This window comes from Ctenopharyngodon idella, chromosome 13, assembly GCF_019924925.1.
Source record: "Ctenopharyngodon idella isolate HZGC_01 chromosome 13, HZGC01, whole genome shotgun sequence".
NCBI lineage: Eukaryota > Metazoa > Chordata > Actinopteri > Cypriniformes > Xenocyprididae > Ctenopharyngodon > Ctenopharyngodon idella.
In genome coordinates this window covers 2,184,359-2,201,196 of record NC_067232.1, presented here as the reverse complement: position 1 = coordinate 2,201,196, position 16,838 = coordinate 2,184,359, and the positions used below count along the sequence as shown (strand labels likewise).

The following is a 16,838-nucleotide window of genomic DNA, read 5'->3' as shown; positions in this document are numbered from 1 at the left end:
TTTCTCACCTCATTATCCTTGCTACGCTCTTCATCATTCTCTCTGTTAAGCTCATTTAATCATCCTGTCTTCCTCCTAATCATGCTGTCTCACCTGCATGTCCTTCCTCTCAGGATCTCATGGCAGCAGCTACAGGGATGAACATCAGTGCTATCACTGATCCGCAGCAGAGAATGAGGCAAAGCTCCGCCCTGAAGGGTGCGCTGCAGGAGCCGAGAGAACTGACCCCACCCACCTTCCTGGTCACACAGAGTTTGGTGTCCCTCCTGACAGAGAAAGGTGTCCGATACCGTTACAACGTGGAAAGAAGCGAATCCGCTGAATCAAAGGGTAAAGAAAAATTCTACACTAGAATTCTAAACGGGTACATATATTTTATTAGGGCTGGGACAATAAATCGATTCTCGACACAATAAATGCCATTCTGTTGTTGAAAACTAAGCTCAGAATCGATTCCAGAGAGAATCGCGATATATTCGGAAAATATCAGAATCGATCCAGTCATTGTATCGCGAATCGAGAATCAATTTATTTCCCCAGCCCTGTATTTTATGATTTTAATTTTTTTATATATATATTTTATTTTATGATTATTATTATTATTATTATTATTATTTTTTTTTTATTATTATTTTTTTTTTTGTATTTCATGTTTCATAAACGTTTTGTTTAGTTTAGACCAAGGATTCCCAAACTTTATTGTCAGCCAAACCCTTTGGACCTAAAATGATTAATCGAACAATTGACATTTTAAGTTATTATTTCACTAATTTAACACCACATTTGCATATTTATGGTCATTTGATGGTGGTAAATGGCCACATGTCATGCACAGAAAATTATAGTAAAATATAAAATATGAATACACTTATTAATACATTTATTTTAATAAATTATATATTTTTTATTAAGTAATTTAATTTAATTATTTTTAATTATTTATTTTAATTTTACATTTTGATTATTACATTTTAATTATTATTTTGTCAGGGAAATACTGCAATTTTTATGTATTTTAATTTTATACTTTTATTACATTTTAAGTTAAAATTTCAGTAATTTAATAAAACATTCACACACTTTTCATAAGTCCCACTGTCATGGAAATCCTGCAAGTATCAGGATATTTAAAAAAAAATTCATTTATTTTCATTTTAAATTTTTCTATTATTTAATTAATTATTCAGGTTTTTTTTTTTTTTTTTTTTTTTTTTTGATGTTTTATGAACTACTTAAACTGTTTATTGAAGTATCAGGGATATTTAACATTATGAATGGAAAAGTCATAAGTACTAAAGTAAAGTTCTATAGTAAATTTAAGTATTTTATTTCTAAAATATGTCATTGGTTAGAAAGTGTTCCTTGAGAATGCAGTCTTTACAAAAATAAATAAATAAACAAATAAATTAATTTCCAGTAATCATGAATGACTGGAAAACTCATGAACAGTGGTCCAAAGTTTTGGGAACCCTGCTGGTTTTGATTCTAATGACTCACTTATCTACCCATATATCAATTATAAATGCCAATAAATGGTTTGCTATTAATTTATCCTTATTAATGCCACATGTCATTGGACAGAAGGCGGAAGCCCTCCACCCTCAGGTCTGCCTCTCTCTCAAGCGGGGGTGCGGGTCGGACCACTGGAGCTGGCTAATGCACTCGCTGCCTGTGCCTTGTCGGCCAGGCTGACCAGCAGACATCGTCAGTGGGCGGCACAACAGCTGGTCCAGGCCCTGGCAGTTTCTGAGAAAGATAACACCGGCAGACCCCAGACATACAGTGACATGGCTGGAGATCTGCGCAAGTGCCCCATAAGGAAGCTGGAAGGACATCAGAACAGGGTAAAGAGGACGTAGATACAACACTTAAAGAAACATGCTAGATGTCTAAATGTACTGTATGGATTTAACTATATATTTGGGGTCAATAAGGTTTTTCTTAAAGAAATACTACTTTTATTCAGCAAAGATGTATTAAATTGATCAAAATACTTTTATAATGTTACTAAAGATTACTAAATCATATAAAATCATATATATATTTAATTGATAAATAAGTGTGACATTTTTTTTTACGTTTTATTAAGTGTTAACAATGAGATTATGTGGGTTTTATAATCAATTAACACTGCTTTTGTCATTTTTTACAAGATGGACAAAATTTGTCACCAAAAGTCATTCGGTTTAACCAAAATTTCAGTTTTACCAAATGACACTTTTGGTTATACCAAATGACAATATTTTCAAACAATGCTAACAGACTGATAGCTAGCTAGCTAGCTAGCTAGTCAGCTTGCTAGCTAGCTAACAAAAGGACAATCAAACATTTTATATTTAGTACAAGTTTTTAAAATAAAAAATAAAAACATTTTCCATGTTTTATATCAGTTGTACCGAATGACCTGATGTTTCGGGAGATGCGTATGAGCAAGTGAAAACATGAATTTTTCAAATGGTTAAAAGAGAGTTAGTTACTTTGCTTCATGACCATGTGGTCCTTTGCAGGTGTCTGAATGATGTCACATCCTGTCACATGATATTGACCGCATGACTTGATCCAAAATGGTCCCTTTATATCGGTTACTCCGAATGACATCAATGAAATTCATTTTTCCGGACATTCTTTCTCAGAACAAAGCAACGACTTCTACACATAATTTTAATACCATTTTGCACTATGTTGATATATGATGTTATAAAATCATGCCAGAATAAAAAATATATACATTTATTACAATTTAAGATATTTTAATCACAAATTAAATGGCTGTATTGGCCTTTGGACAGTTAAACCGAATGGCCTTTTGACACTTCAAAATCTTTAAAATACCTTTATACAGTATGTAGGAAAATATAATTAAAACCTTTTGGATTCATTAAAAGAGATCAAGTTGTACTACCTTACATACTTTGGATGTCATATCTTTGTTTTTTATTATTATTAAGGCCTTTGGACAAAAAAAATGACCCGTCACGTCATTGACCTCTATATACATTTATATATAAAGAGCTATTCTTATATATTCTAAATATTAAAAGAGCTATTCTTACTGTGAACTTTGTCCAGGGCATCACAGAATGTCTTGACTCTAATTGGCTGTTGTGTTTGTAGGTGAGCAGCTGCAGCTGGAATGCAGAACAAGGTCTGTTGGCCACCGGCTCACAGGACGGAACGGTTCGACTGTGGGCCATAACGCCAAACACAACAGAGCTGCAGCACACACACACCTGCAGCGTCAGGTGAGACAGGCTCCTTGCTTTTCATCTCTTTGATTAGAATAGGGAGAAATCCAAATGTTTCATAGGTCTGATGGGAAATTATTTTTCTGTAGAATGAGCTAGAAATGGATGCTTTGGGCTCTGACAGCTCTGTGTTTGTGTGTGTCTTCCCTGCAGTGAGGATGCTCAAAGCTCAGATGGGTCGATGGGATCTCATCTGCTGTCTGCCGTATTGTGGAGCGCAGGGGGAACTCTACTGGCCGCCTTCCAGAACAAACTCATCAACATCTGGACTGTCAACGGTCAGATCAGCATCCCACTGTCACATATCCACACACACAGTTACAGCGCTACTGCTGCCAAGTCTTATGTGTAATCCAACAGGTATAATGTACTTTATAGTTGATTGTAAGAGTATGAATGCAAAATTATCTCTATTCCTGGTCTTATTGTGCACAATACATCAGTGTATGTTATTCCAAAGAAAAAAAAATGTTATCCATAATCTAGCATCAAATTAACTTTCTTTGACTCTGAAACAACCTTTCTGCTGATGTAACAAGTGTTATTTTTAGTATTATTTAAATACCATTATAGTATTTATTAATATTTTGAATTATTTAATTTTTAATTAAGTTTTTGTTTTAGTAACTTTAGTACTTCAAACTTATTTTAGTTATTTGCCAAGACAATATTTCTAATTGCCTTTTAAGCTTAAGTCAGGGTTATTGTAGTTAGCAAAAAATTAAAGTCAAAACCATAAAAAACATTTCTGTAACTTTAATAAAATGAACGATAACGGAAATAAATTAAAATATACAAAAGCTTAAACTTATTTTATTTTAGCTAGTTGCCAAGGCAACATTTATGTTTTTTTTAGTTCAACTTTATATACTAAAATAACTAAAATTAAAACTGAAATAAAAATTAATAAAAACTATATAGACATAAAAAAAAATAATAATAATAGTAATAAAATGTCAAAAACATACAACACAATTACTAAAACATTAACTGAAATTAAAATGAAACTGGAAATAAAAAATATAAACTAACAAAATATTAGTATACATTTTTCATCTAATATTTATTTTTTATTTTATTTCAACTGTATTTTTAATACTTTTTTTAGGTTTACTTTTGGGTCACAATAACCACACTGGATGTAACTGAATGTGGGTGGGGGAAAATATTTATTAAATATTTATTTAAACAAATAATATTAAAATTAAAATATGAATTAACAGTTTTTTGACTTTTTTTTTTTTTTTTGGCCAAAAAAGTGATACTATGAAGATGCTAGAGTGATGGGGGTAGTTGCTATGCAGTTGCTAGAGTCTTCTATGGGATGTTTTTCACTCATTTTATTATCTCTATTAATGATGCTTGTCTTGACTAATAATCTTCATCTGAATATGTCCTGGACAAATTGGTTATAGTACAAACACCTTTTATTTGGTTTTCTGTAGGTACTCAGGCACACATAGAGGCTCAGTCGTCCTGGGTTACGGCGCTTTCGTGGGTACAGACCTCCACTCCGTTCCTCAGTCAGGAAGCCTGTAGTCAGGTCAGCCCTCCTGAGAGTCTACTGGTGGGCCGGCTGGATGGCTCCCTCTGCTGGCTGGAGGTCACAGAGCACTTGAGGGTGGAGAAAACAGAGCTCACTCACTGCCACAGGAAAGAAGGTTGGTGGCATAAAAAAGTGCTGAAGATCTTTTAATTTGATTTATTCTGTGGTGAATGAACTGTCCTTTTCCTTCTGTTCAGCACCTCAGTGTCTGGCCTGGTACAGTGTTGATAAACCCTTTGCTGTGGGATATCCTGATGGCAAAATTCTCCTTGCAACAGCAGAGAGCTATGAAACTGACCCACCCATTCTGCTAACAGCATTTCCTGTGAGTAAGAAGTCATCAAAACACACAAGCTGTGTCCAAAATTACATAATGTCTGATTAGGTACTACGTTTAAATAGGGCTGTGATGGTGGCAATTTTTTACCACCGACTGTTATGCAGAAACTATGCTTTTAATGTGATTCAAACTAATGTGATTTCTGAAGGATCATGTGACACTGAAGACTGGAGTAATGATGCTGAAAATTCAGCTTTGCATCACAGGAATAAATTACATTTTAAAATATATTAAATTAGAAAACGGTTTTAAATCGTAGTAATATTTCACAATTTCACAACTTTCAAAAACATTAAAGAATCTTTTGAACCATAGTTTATTTCATCACAAAAATAAATGTTATTCATTAAATAAAATTCTACAAATTCTACACTTTTTTTTTTTTTTTTTAAATAAACCATTCAAATGAACTGATTTAATAAAAACATTAAATGTCTCAACTCTACACAGCTTAGACAGTTTTGGGATACACTGTGTGAAACCCAACACACACACTTTTACAACACATACCCAAACCCATATTTTTTGAGAGTGACACGCTTTTTTTTTTTTTTTTTTCTCTTGCTTTTTTTCAGGAGAGTGTGAGTGCACTCAGGTGGGACCCTACAGGACATCTGCTGTTGTCTGTTGGCCGCTCCGAGGTGGTGAAGATCTGGGGTCGTGCCAGCGGCGCGTGGGTCACCCTCCACTCTCTGTTCCACACGGGCATCGTCAACACGGCCGAGTGGTGCCCTCTGCCTGGGAGAGGGGCGGAGCCTCGTCTTATGATGGCAGTGTGAGTGTGGCATGTGTTTATTAATCATTAAAGCAAGCATATATGTTCAGAAGTAGTGCACAATAACATATTCCCATCCATTTCAATATTTTTCAACTTGCTAGTGGTGTTGCGAAAGGGAACCAACGTTACAGTTACAACGTTACGATTAAACGTTACAGTTTACAATAAAAATGATACATGCATGGATGAATTGTTTATACTAAGATCTATAACATGCATTTTGAAAATGGATAGGTAGGGCAAATTTTACTTCATGCCGACTTTAAGGTCCAAAAGCACAACCTAATGGTCTTAGAGAAGGTGGAAAATAGAGGAAAAGGTGTCAAATTAAATTACGACAGCTTTGGTGCATGAAACGTGGACTAACATTATAAGTGGATTTAAAAAGTGCTACAAAAGTGTATAATGTGGCACTTTTATTATTTCGTCACACCATTTACTTGAAGAATGGGTAACAAATATCTCAGAGGAGCTTTTTGAGAGCTTTAAATCAGTACTTCATGAAGTATTTTTAGGATATATAGACATTTAGCTGTCATGGTACTCAAGGATGCACAGGTGTATAATCTATCATCTAAGTGTTCAGATTTTCCTTTCTTCATTTCGTCAGTGGATGTCAAAATGGCCTCCTGTATGTGTGGACGCTTCCTCAAGGGGGCACTAATGTTTCAGTGCCCAACTTTCTCACCCTATCTACCACCCAAGACAAGAGCAGTGCCATCAAGGTCAGAATTATATATTTATCTTTCTTTTTTTTTTTTTTTTTTTTTTTTGTGGGGAGATAATTTACCTGGAGTAAATTAAGTTTTCTTATTTATTACCTGTTTAATCTCACCTTTTAATTCACTTTCACTCTGTTAGATTGACTCTGTCGCTAATAGAGTTTTTTGGAGTTTGTTAGCACAGTTTAAGGAAGCTGTGTGTGTTTGTTTGTTTCAGCGGGGTAATGCTAAATGTGTGTTCCGACTGAGTGGACACATTACCGCGGTAAAGACGCTGTCATTTTGCCCCAGTGGACTTGCCCTGGTGTCTGGAGGAATCGGAGGGGTGCTCAACATCTGGTCTCTCAGGGTGAGTCAGACGCTTCTTATTGGTATGTCTTTTATTAGCTTTACAAAACTCATGTTTTTGTAATCACTCCACCCCTCTGTTCTAGGATGGTTCAGTCCTGCAGACTGTGGTTACAGGGATGGGCTCTGTGGTTTGTACCACCTGGATACCACACATAGGGGTGACTGCTTGTTCTGGAAGATCAAAGGTACCAAATACGTTTTGAACATTTATTTCAGAAATTCAATTAACATTTAATAAAAAAAAAAATAAAAAAAAATGTGCAAGTAATGTTTAATCCTTGTACCCATCTTTTTCTCCCATCTCAGGATGTTTTGCTCGTTCGCTGTACTCCAGACTGGATCTCTCAGAATCACGTTCTGGCCTCCTGCCGTTCAGTTCTACGCAGTCAGGGCATTCTGGGATTGAATCGTGCTCCCTGCATGGCTGTCTTTCTTGAGCGCCTTCCCACACTGCTTCAGGAGCAGTACGGCTATGAGAAGGTACATACACTTTCTCATCAAAACTGAAAATTCAAAATTCACTACACGTATTGTCCATTTAATGAGGTATATTTTGCTCTCTTTGTGTTATGGCTGATAACTGATAAATTGCTGATATTACGTATAAATCTTTGGTACTTTGTGGAGAAAATTGAATATTGGCAATTTACTATTTGATTTTGTATTTATGCAAAATACAAATTAAAATTCATATCAGCCAATAAATGTCCAATATTCTTGATAAATAAAATAAAATAAATGCTGACAATGAACAACTTACTTACAAGATATTTACAAAATATAGTCACATACAAAATAAAAAAAATGCCTGAAAATGACAAAGAAAAACACTTGGAAATGGAAAGAAAAGAAAATGTCAATAGTTATGATGATACTAGACAAGATACATAGGTTTTATATGCAAATGAGTCAAGTTCCAGAAGTTGCGTTGTGAGAATTGTTTTGTAGCTTTCTGATACTCTAATGTAGATTTAAGCATTTTATCTTTAATGTGCTTAAGTATGGTAGCTCTACCTGTGAGCTGACACTGCGTTACATTTGTTTTTGTCCATTAAATTAATTTGCAGGGCCTTTATGGGTAGATTTAGGTCATAAAATATGCTCGTAAAACAGGGAAATCTGTAATCATATTTGTGCTTTGTGTTAAAATGAGATGACACAGCAACACTAAACTCTTGAAGTTTTCTAGAACACTATAGAAATGACATAACTATTCAATATATTATAATAACTGACACATACATATTTGCCTTAACTCTGACCCAGTCTGAATCTGAGTTTCTGCTGAGGCTGTTTGTTCTGCTAGCAAATTGACTCTTTGCCCAGTTTCACTTAACAGCCTCTATTAACAGCTCATTATTGTCCTTGGTTAAACTGCAGTCCTGTGAGGAGAGACCAGAGTCACTCAGTTCACACTGCAGCTTCTGCTCTGATAAATGAACCGCAGCTCAATATCACCTCAGTGCCACCTATTTTTGCTTCATTGGAGCTTTTTAAACAGCCCAAGTACATTAAATATTCCTCTTTATGTCATTAAAGTTATGTTGAATGAAGACATCACAGATAGATTAGATATTCAAAAACAGCTCTGTAAAAACCATCAAAGAAACTTTCCATGAAGCTTTTAGTTTATACACTTTCAGTCAAAAAGTTAGGAATGTTCATGTCTCTTATGTTCAAAAATACTGTTTTGATCAAAAAGTACAGTAAAAACAGTAATATTATGACATGTTATTACAATTTAAAACCACTATTTTATTCAAAATAAAAAAAAATATATACAAGAATAAAAGTAGGCCTATTTTTTTTTTTTAAGAAATTAATACTTTTATTCAGCAAGAACACATTAAATTGATGAAATATTACACTAAAGACGATGATGTTACAAAAGAATTCTATTTCAAATAAATGCTGTTCTTTTAAACAATAATTAATAATTGAGCACCAGTAAAAATTGAGCACAAAATCAGCATATTAGAATGATTTTTAAAGGATCATGAACGATCAAACTATGTAATGATGCTGAAAATTCAGCTTTGCCATCGCAGGAATAAAATATATTTTAAAATATATTAAAATAGATAACAGTTATTTTAAATTATAATAATATTTCACAATTCTATTCTATTTTTGATCAAATAAATGCAGCCTGGGTGAGCATAAGAGACTTCTTTCAAAAACTTAATTATTCCAAACTTTTAACAGGTTGTGTATGTGATGCATTATAAAGGTATTCTCAGTACATTATAGATATTATATCACATCATATTCCTTCATGTGTGTCTTGCTCCTCAGAGTCATGTGATGGCAGGCGATCAGTTGACCCACAGCGCATTTCTTCAGAGTCTGGCCACACTGGCCGTGGGTCTCTTTTTGGATCAGTTACTGTGCCGTCAACCCAGACCTCCTCACCACAGCGGGACAGGGCCGGATCAGGATGGGGCCCCTGGATCCTTCTGCCCCTCAGAGTGGAACTGGCTTTCCACATATTCAACCACAGTAAAGAGCGCAGAGGCGTTTGCTCGTGGCACGCCCTTCCCAGAAGCCTTCATCGCACCTGAGTTCCATCATTCTGGAGCAACGGAGTTCACCAAACCTCTGGTAAGAAGCAAAATGAAGATGATCCTTGTCAAATCTGTAATTTAGCTAAATTGGATATTTAAAGGAACAATATTTTATACTGTTTTGCAGCAAAAACAGTCATAAATTACTTATTTATGACCATTTTTGACCATTACACTGACCCTTGGAATATTAAAGGTACACTATGTAACTTTTTTTGTTCAAAATTTATATGATGAGCGAGTACAAAGCTATAAAATAATTTTCAATCACTTCCTTAAGTTCATTCAATACCTTTAAAAACAGACTCTTGTACTTTTGTACATATTTCCTCTTAAAGGTTATTTTGATATGAGAATGTATGCAGTGTCTTTTGTTCTCTTTATAGGACAACAGTAAATGGAGCTTCATGATGGATGAACAACTAATGTCCTGGGCGACCAGCAGACCTGAAGTAAGTCTGTGTGTTCCTGAACGTGTGTGAGGTTTAGCAGATATGTGAAAGCGTGCGTTAAGACATCCGGATCTTCCTTGATCTTCCTCATTCGTCTCTGTCAGTATAGTCTTTGTGTTCAGCATTGTTCTTTCAGGCAGTTTTTTATCGCTCTTCACGTGTTTTTATTCATTCATCTTTTATAAATTACCTCACACAAGCGCTACCAGCTAACTGCACACACAACCTGGCTGTCTCTACATAAAACTCCTTTCGTCCTCATTTAAAGCATATCTCTGTGCATTTTTTATCTTTACAGCTTGCTGAATTGGCTATTTAATGGACATGGTCTTATTTCGCATCAGTACATTGAGATTGAAAGAATAATGCTTTTGTAATTTGTTGTGTATAAAGAAAATTGTTGTGATTTAAAAAAGTGCCCCTATTATGCTTGTTCTGATATTACTTTTCATTTAGTGTGTAATATAGCTGTTTGTAAAGGTAAAAGGTCTGCAAGGTTTCAGAGATCAAAGTGCACGACAAATGGATTTTTGGATTGGATATTTTCTCCCAAAAGAAAAAAACAATTTGGACCCGCCCTCAAACACTGTAGTTGTTGCTGAGACCTGGAAGAGCTTGGTTCATGTCGTCAAAATGTAGAGAAGACACATTTCGTTTCCGACACGCACTGTAAGCGGGGTACACCAATCACAACAGACTGGGCCATCTGACCAATCAAAGCAGAATAGGCTTTCGAAAAGGAAGGGTTTTGAGAGACCGAATCCTTTATCAAACTGTTTCAGAGGCTTTGAGAAATGTGAGGTGATGCTTCAGTATATATTATGAGAAAATTAAACTGTTTTTTGACCTTGGATACATGTAAACCTATTGCAGGAGTCCTTCAAAACGAAATTAGGAACCTTTAAAATAGCATAATAGGGGCAGTGTAAACATCTTATTTTAATGTAATAAAATTCTGTTTGTGTTTTACAGGACTGGCAGCAGGGTGGTAAAAGTGAGGTGTACCTGTGGGGTAACGGACGTCATGGGCAGCTGGCGGATGCTGGAACCAGCGCATCGGTGCCCACCCTTGCGCCCTCCCTCTCTCAGACTCAGCAGGTAGAGTGCCAAAATAAAATGCATGCAAAAGTTGGCATGTTCATTTAGAGAAAGAGTTATCCTCTCCATTTATGTCTGATGTGTGTTTCTTTTAGGTTGTGTGTGGTCAGAACTGCACATTCCTGGTTCAGGCTAATGGTACAGTTCTGGCTGTAGGGGAGGGCAGTTATGGGCGACTCGGACAGGGTAACTCAGATGATCTCTACACCCCAACTATCATCTCAGCTTTACAGGGTAATGTAAACAGTATATATATATGTATATAAATGGTTAGTTCCTGTCCTTGATTCTGATTGGTCAATAGCTGTGTTTTATTCATGATAAAACACGGTTATGACCGCTTCACCCATCGGTTCTGTGTATCACTACACAACACCCTTAGCAACCACTCTTAGCAATGTAAACTGTTTGTTCTCAATTGATATTGTTCATTGAAGCTTACTGTATTACGTAGAAGAGTATTGTGAGAAAGAGATCGAGTGAGCGAGTTTATTACCTGCATTCAGATTTAGCATTTTCCTTCAGGTCAGTCCTATGTTCATAATAAAAAATCTGTTTAAATGTCCGATGTATTGTCTTGTCCTTTTAACAGTTAAGGGGTTTTTCCATGACTGACAACGCTAGTCAAAGCATTTGCGTCTTGTTCCGTGTTCACAACAATTCAGTCTTTTCAATGTAAAAGTCTTCGCTACTGACTGACACAATCATGAATGACAGTCTTTGCCGCCATCTAATGGTGTAATAATGTAACTTCTGTTGCTGTTCACGGTCAGGGACTATTTTTTCCGGCGGAAGGAAGGCTTTTAGTGAAACTTTACTTTATGAAAGTTGCATTGATACATATTTTTGGCTTTAATATTTGTATTGTGTGGTAACCGTTTTATAAAAGCAGTAAGGTACACGAGGCTAGTGCTGTATTGTGAATAAGTCACGATTCAGCCGTGACTTATTCACGATACAGCACAGCCTCTCGTACCTTATTGCTTACACATGTATGTATGTATGTATGTATGTATGTGTGTGTGTGTGTGTGTATGTGTGTATATATATATATAATATATATATATAATATGCCTAGTTCTGTCATGAAACTCTAGATGGCACAGGCTGATGGGTCCTTAATGCAAAGCTGATGATACTTGCAGCATTAACTATGGGCACAAGCTGATTGGTTCATGTCGCATCTGCAGCCAATGAGCTTGCTGCTCACAACATTTAAATAGCTGGTTAGCAACAAATGTATATAAATATATATATTTTTTTCCCTAATAGGTTACGTAGTGACACAGCTAGTGACCTCATACGGGTCAGACGGACACTCACTGGCTCTCACCGAGACTGGAGAGGTGTTCAGTTGGGGTGATGGGGATTATGGGAAACTCGGCCACGGGAACAGTGAACGGCAAAGACGACCCAAACAGATCGAGGCTCTGCAGGGAGAGGAAGTTGTGCAGGTATAGAAAATTACTGTCCAAAATAATCACTAAAACCATCACATGATCAGCTTTCATTTGAACATCCTTTCCCCTCCTCAGCTGGCGTGTGGGTTCAAACACTCAGCTGTCGTCACAGCAGATGGAAAACTCTTCACCTTTGGTAGTGGAGATTCTGGACGCTTGGGTCAGAGATCAACTTCGAACAAGATGGTCCCGGAGAGGGTTACAGCACTAGATGGATGCCACATTGGACAGGTGCTACTTTGCCTTGTTTTGACTTTGATGTTAATGTGCACGTATATGACCTTTGCCCAATGCTTGATGAGTGTAGATGACCTTTCCTCTCGTGTTTAGGTGTCATGTGGTATCAATCATACTTTGGTCCTGTCATCAGACGGCCTGACCGTTTGGGCCTTCGGAGACGGCGATTATGGTAAACTGGGTATCGGGCCATGCACAGTGAAGTGCTACCCACAGGTACCGTCCTACTGATCTTCTCACTGGCTAAAATACCTTTCAAAAGTTTGGGTTTGGTAAGATTTTTCAAAAAAAAGTCCAAAGCTGCATTTATTTGATCAAAAATGCAGTGAAAACAGTAACATTGTGAAATATTATTACAATTTTTAAAATAACTGTTTTCTATTTTAATATATTTTGTAATGTAATTTATTCCTGTGACGGTAAAGCTGAATTTTCAGCATCATTACTCCAGTCTTCAGTGCCACATGATCCTTCAGAAATCATTCTAATATGCTGATTTGCTGCTGATCATCAATGTTGAAAATGGTTGTGCCACTTAATATTTTTGTGGAAACCGTGATATAATTTTGTCAGGATTCTTTGATGCATAGACTGTTAAAAAAAAAAAAAAAACAGCATTTATTTGAAGTAGAAATCTTTTAAATGCCCTTACGGTCATTTTTGATCAATTTAATGCATCCTTACCAAATAAAAATATTAAATTCTTAAAAGAAAATCTACTTACCCCAAACTTTTGAACAGTAGTGTATGTGTTTTGTCCATTGGCTGATTGTCCTGTGTTTCTATTATTTGACAGAAAGTGGAGGCTCTTTGCAATAAAGGCGTCAAAAAGGTTGGATGTGGAACGCATTTCTCAGTGGTTCTGGCCAAAGATGGGCACGTCTACACATTCGGCCAAGGTAGACCCTCAAGGAATCATCATCCAAATGTGTTTGTGTGTAAATGTGGCATTTTTTTAAATGAGATGTCTGAACATAAAGCTGACTGCGTGTTTTTCAAAATGATGTTGAGACAGCCCTGATGTGTATATGTTTTCACAGAGCGTCTGATAGGCCTGCCAGACGCCATGCTGAAGAATCACAACCGTCCACAGATCATTCCTGCTTTGGAGGGCGTGTTTATTGAGGACATTGCTGTGGGTTGCGAGCACATCCTTGCTTTATCCAACACTGGAGACGTGTACGCATGGGGCTGCAACTGTGAGGCCCAGGTAAAGTCAGCTGAAATAGTGCACTGACCCTTTACCATCATGTGCAGTGATGTTTTCTATAGATCTGGGTGAATATTTAGTTGAGCTTATGTCCTCTATGTGTGCACTGCAGCTGGGTCTGGGCCATTCCAATCCTGTCAAAGAGCCCACTATGGTTACAGCTCTACAGGGCAAGAACATCAGGCAGATCTCTGCTGGACGCTGTCATACCTCGGCCTGGACCACACCAGCTCTGTCAACCAGAGCTTCAGGTACACACCATAGGCTTGGAAACAAATACTTGTGGGTTGGTTTGGAACCTCATAAGTTAACTTTTTGAATTGCTCCTCATGGGAAGCAGCTACGTTAACGTTCACTCATATGCACCACAAAACTAGCACCTTTTGGTTCTATGAGGAAAAAAATTCAATAATTAAAAAAAAAAAAAAAAAAGAGGTTTTCAGGCCTGGAAGCATCATGGAAATCAACAAAATCCTAAAAAAAAAAAAAGTCAGAAATTTCAGTAGTAAATATACAAACATTTGGGGTCAGTAATTTTATATATATATGGAAATATACACAATTCAGATATGCAAAATTTTTCTGCTGAATCCTGGCATAATTCAGCTTCACATCTCCTCAGTCTTTGACATTATCAGTGAACCGCACTGTTCTAGGATCAGTTCCTCAGCAGTTAGATGTGAGATTTGTTTTTGCATCTCATGTCAACAACTCTATGTATTTTGCAGGTTGTTCAGGGATACAGCTCGGTTTGCCCCAGTCCGTGCCCCCGCAGTATAACGCCCTTAAAGACTGCAGCCCTGAAGTGCTAAACACCCGTCTCAGAGTGCTGTACCACTTCTCTGATCTTATGTACAAGTCCTGGAGGCTTCTGAACCTCGACCCTCGCAGTCAGGTACGCATAATCAATAATAAAACATAAACACACATTCATGTCAATCACTGCATTGTGTGCTGATGTTTCACTGGAAAGAAACTGTACTCTGACTCCCTGCCAAGAACCTTTCATCATTTTCTAAGCTCAGCTGAATTTGTGTCCAGTGTGAAAGTGTTCCTTGTTACGGTTCCTGTTTTTTACCTCCAGAGTAATAGGTCTCTGTCGCTCAATATCCAAGCAGGAGTTTTGTCTGACTGTGTCACTCTCTGGCTGGTTTCCAGGTGAATGCTTCCCGCTACAGCTCAGGTACCGCTGCCATCGTACAAGGCCAACTCCGAGGCCTCCTGTCCCCGAAAGTCAACACCCTTCCTCTTGTTCGCACTATCGGCAGAACCATGACCCAAGGAAAGACCTACGGCCCTCAGATTACAGTCAAACGGATCTCCACCAGGTGCGAGAATGAGAAGAGCATCACAAATTGGACGCGAGGCTATATCTCTGCAAAGCTTTAGCGTATTTAGACCAAACTTGGTACATGTCATCACAAGCATGACCTGAGGCTACATGCTGCGTTTCGGCACAGCCCTACCTACTGGTCCGGAGATAGCAAATATGGCTATTTTTGCTTTTGTCCAAACCATTCAGAAGTTATAAGTCGAATGAGTTGAATGATATCCGATTTTAACATATCGGCGTCGGCCATTTTGCATTTTGTAGCAAAATGCTGTATAATTTGAACACATTAGTGTATCATTACGAAACTCGGTATGGGTCATCAGCACGATGCCCTAAAGGAGCCTGAAAAGTTTAGAGACAGCACCACCTAGTGGTGAAATGAAATATTCATATGCTCATAACTATTTATGTGGTTGACTTATTTTCATGGGAGTCATCTCCTTGAATCCTTGCCGAGTCCAACGATATCTAACATGCTAGGTTCTGCCTTGCGATTTAGCGTTAAAACAACGTTTGCGAATATCTTCAAAACCGTTTGTCCGATCGAGACAAAACCACCATAGGAAATTTGAAAATGTAGGTTGTTGGCTATACATTAATGCCCAAATGTCAAAATTTTGATAGTAATTGGCAAAAAAATGCAATCAAAGCCGTGCATGGGTCATTTTTATGTTCTCATACATATACACATCTATAACTATTTTCACCAAATTGGACACTTATTTATGGGCACACTCTAAGGACACATGAAAAAAAGTGGTGGGATTGCGCCTGTTGGTAGCACTATAACTGAACAAAATATGAAATTGCCACTAACTACAATAAAAAATATGAAATAAAATGCTATATTTTACTGGTCATTTTACTTCTTGCTTGCTTCTTTGTGCTTGGCCCCTTAATGGCTTATATATATATATATATATTTATATATATATAATTATATAATATATTATTATATTATAATAGAAAAATATATTATATAATTATATAATTACATAAAAGTCATGTAAATTAGTCTTATAACTCCATGGCATTTTTATAATGTTAAATTCATTAATAAATTCTTATCCTTTAGTCAAAAAAATAATAAAATTCATGGGGCCTTTAAATATTCTTGTGGACAGTAGGGAACCTTGGAGTCAAAGGTTAAGAACCACTGAATTAGAGGAACACAAGAAGTGTAGAGAATGTATAGATGGATATTTAATAGTGTTTGTGTTTTGAGCTACAGATTTGGTTTTTCTAAATTCACAGGGGACGCTCTAGCAAGCCCATTTTCGTGCAGATCGCCAAGCAGGTGGTGAACCTGAACCCTACTGAGCTACGTCTGCCCTCCAGAGCATGGAAGGTGAAGTTGGTTGGAGAGGGGGCGGATGATGCCGGGGGCGTGTTTGACGACACCATCACTGAGATGTGCCAGGTAACTCCAACTCTTTCTTCCTCTGTGGGTCACACACGCTAAAGGGGGTCACTTTTCATTCATGCATTCAAAACCGAATTCT

General features: G+C 36.9%; 1 protein-coding gene across 11 annotated transcripts in view; it reads left to right on the top strand.

Moving 5' to 3' along the window:
• Positions 1–16,838, top strand: part of LOC127524980 (probable E3 ubiquitin-protein ligase HERC1) — a 75,775-nt gene that overhangs the window by 52,566 nt on the left and 6,371 nt on the right. For 8 of the 11 annotated variants that reach the window (XM_051917098.1, XM_051917103.1, XM_051917099.1 and 5 more), the window contains 24 exons: positions 114–330; positions 1,582–1,844; positions 3,115–3,242; positions 3,399–3,523; positions 4,691–4,906; positions 4,989–5,116; positions 5,707–5,906; positions 6,520–6,634; positions 6,849–6,980; positions 7,066–7,167; positions 7,289–7,462; positions 9,278–9,583; positions 9,933–9,998; positions 10,971–11,096; positions 11,192–11,330; positions 12,369–12,550; positions 12,632–12,787; positions 12,887–13,009; positions 13,590–13,692; positions 13,834–14,003; positions 14,116–14,254; positions 14,732–14,898; positions 15,162–15,331; positions 16,591–16,756. In XM_051917098.1, the coding sequence (XP_051773058.1) occupies positions 114–330; positions 1,582–1,844; positions 3,115–3,242; positions 3,399–3,523; positions 4,691–4,906; positions 4,989–5,116; positions 5,707–5,906; positions 6,520–6,634; positions 6,849–6,980; positions 7,066–7,167; positions 7,289–7,462; positions 9,278–9,583; positions 9,933–9,998; positions 10,971–11,096; positions 11,192–11,330; positions 12,369–12,550; positions 12,632–12,787; positions 12,887–13,009; positions 13,590–13,692; positions 13,834–14,003; positions 14,116–14,254; positions 14,732–14,898; positions 15,162–15,331; positions 16,591–16,756 (3,813 nt within the window). Of the gene's footprint in view, positions 1–113; positions 331–1,581; positions 1,845–3,114; positions 3,243–3,398; positions 3,524–4,690; positions 4,907–4,988; positions 5,117–5,706; positions 5,907–6,519; positions 6,635–6,848; positions 6,981–7,065; positions 7,168–7,288; positions 7,463–9,277; positions 9,584–9,673; positions 9,728–9,932; positions 9,999–10,970; positions 11,097–11,191; positions 11,331–12,368; positions 12,551–12,631; positions 12,788–12,886; positions 13,010–13,589; positions 13,693–13,833; positions 14,004–14,115; positions 14,255–14,731; positions 14,899–15,161; positions 15,332–16,590; positions 16,757–16,838 lie in introns of those variants that run through there. The other 3 variants (XM_051917105.1, XM_051917095.1, XM_051917102.1) reach the window with 2 other exon arrangements.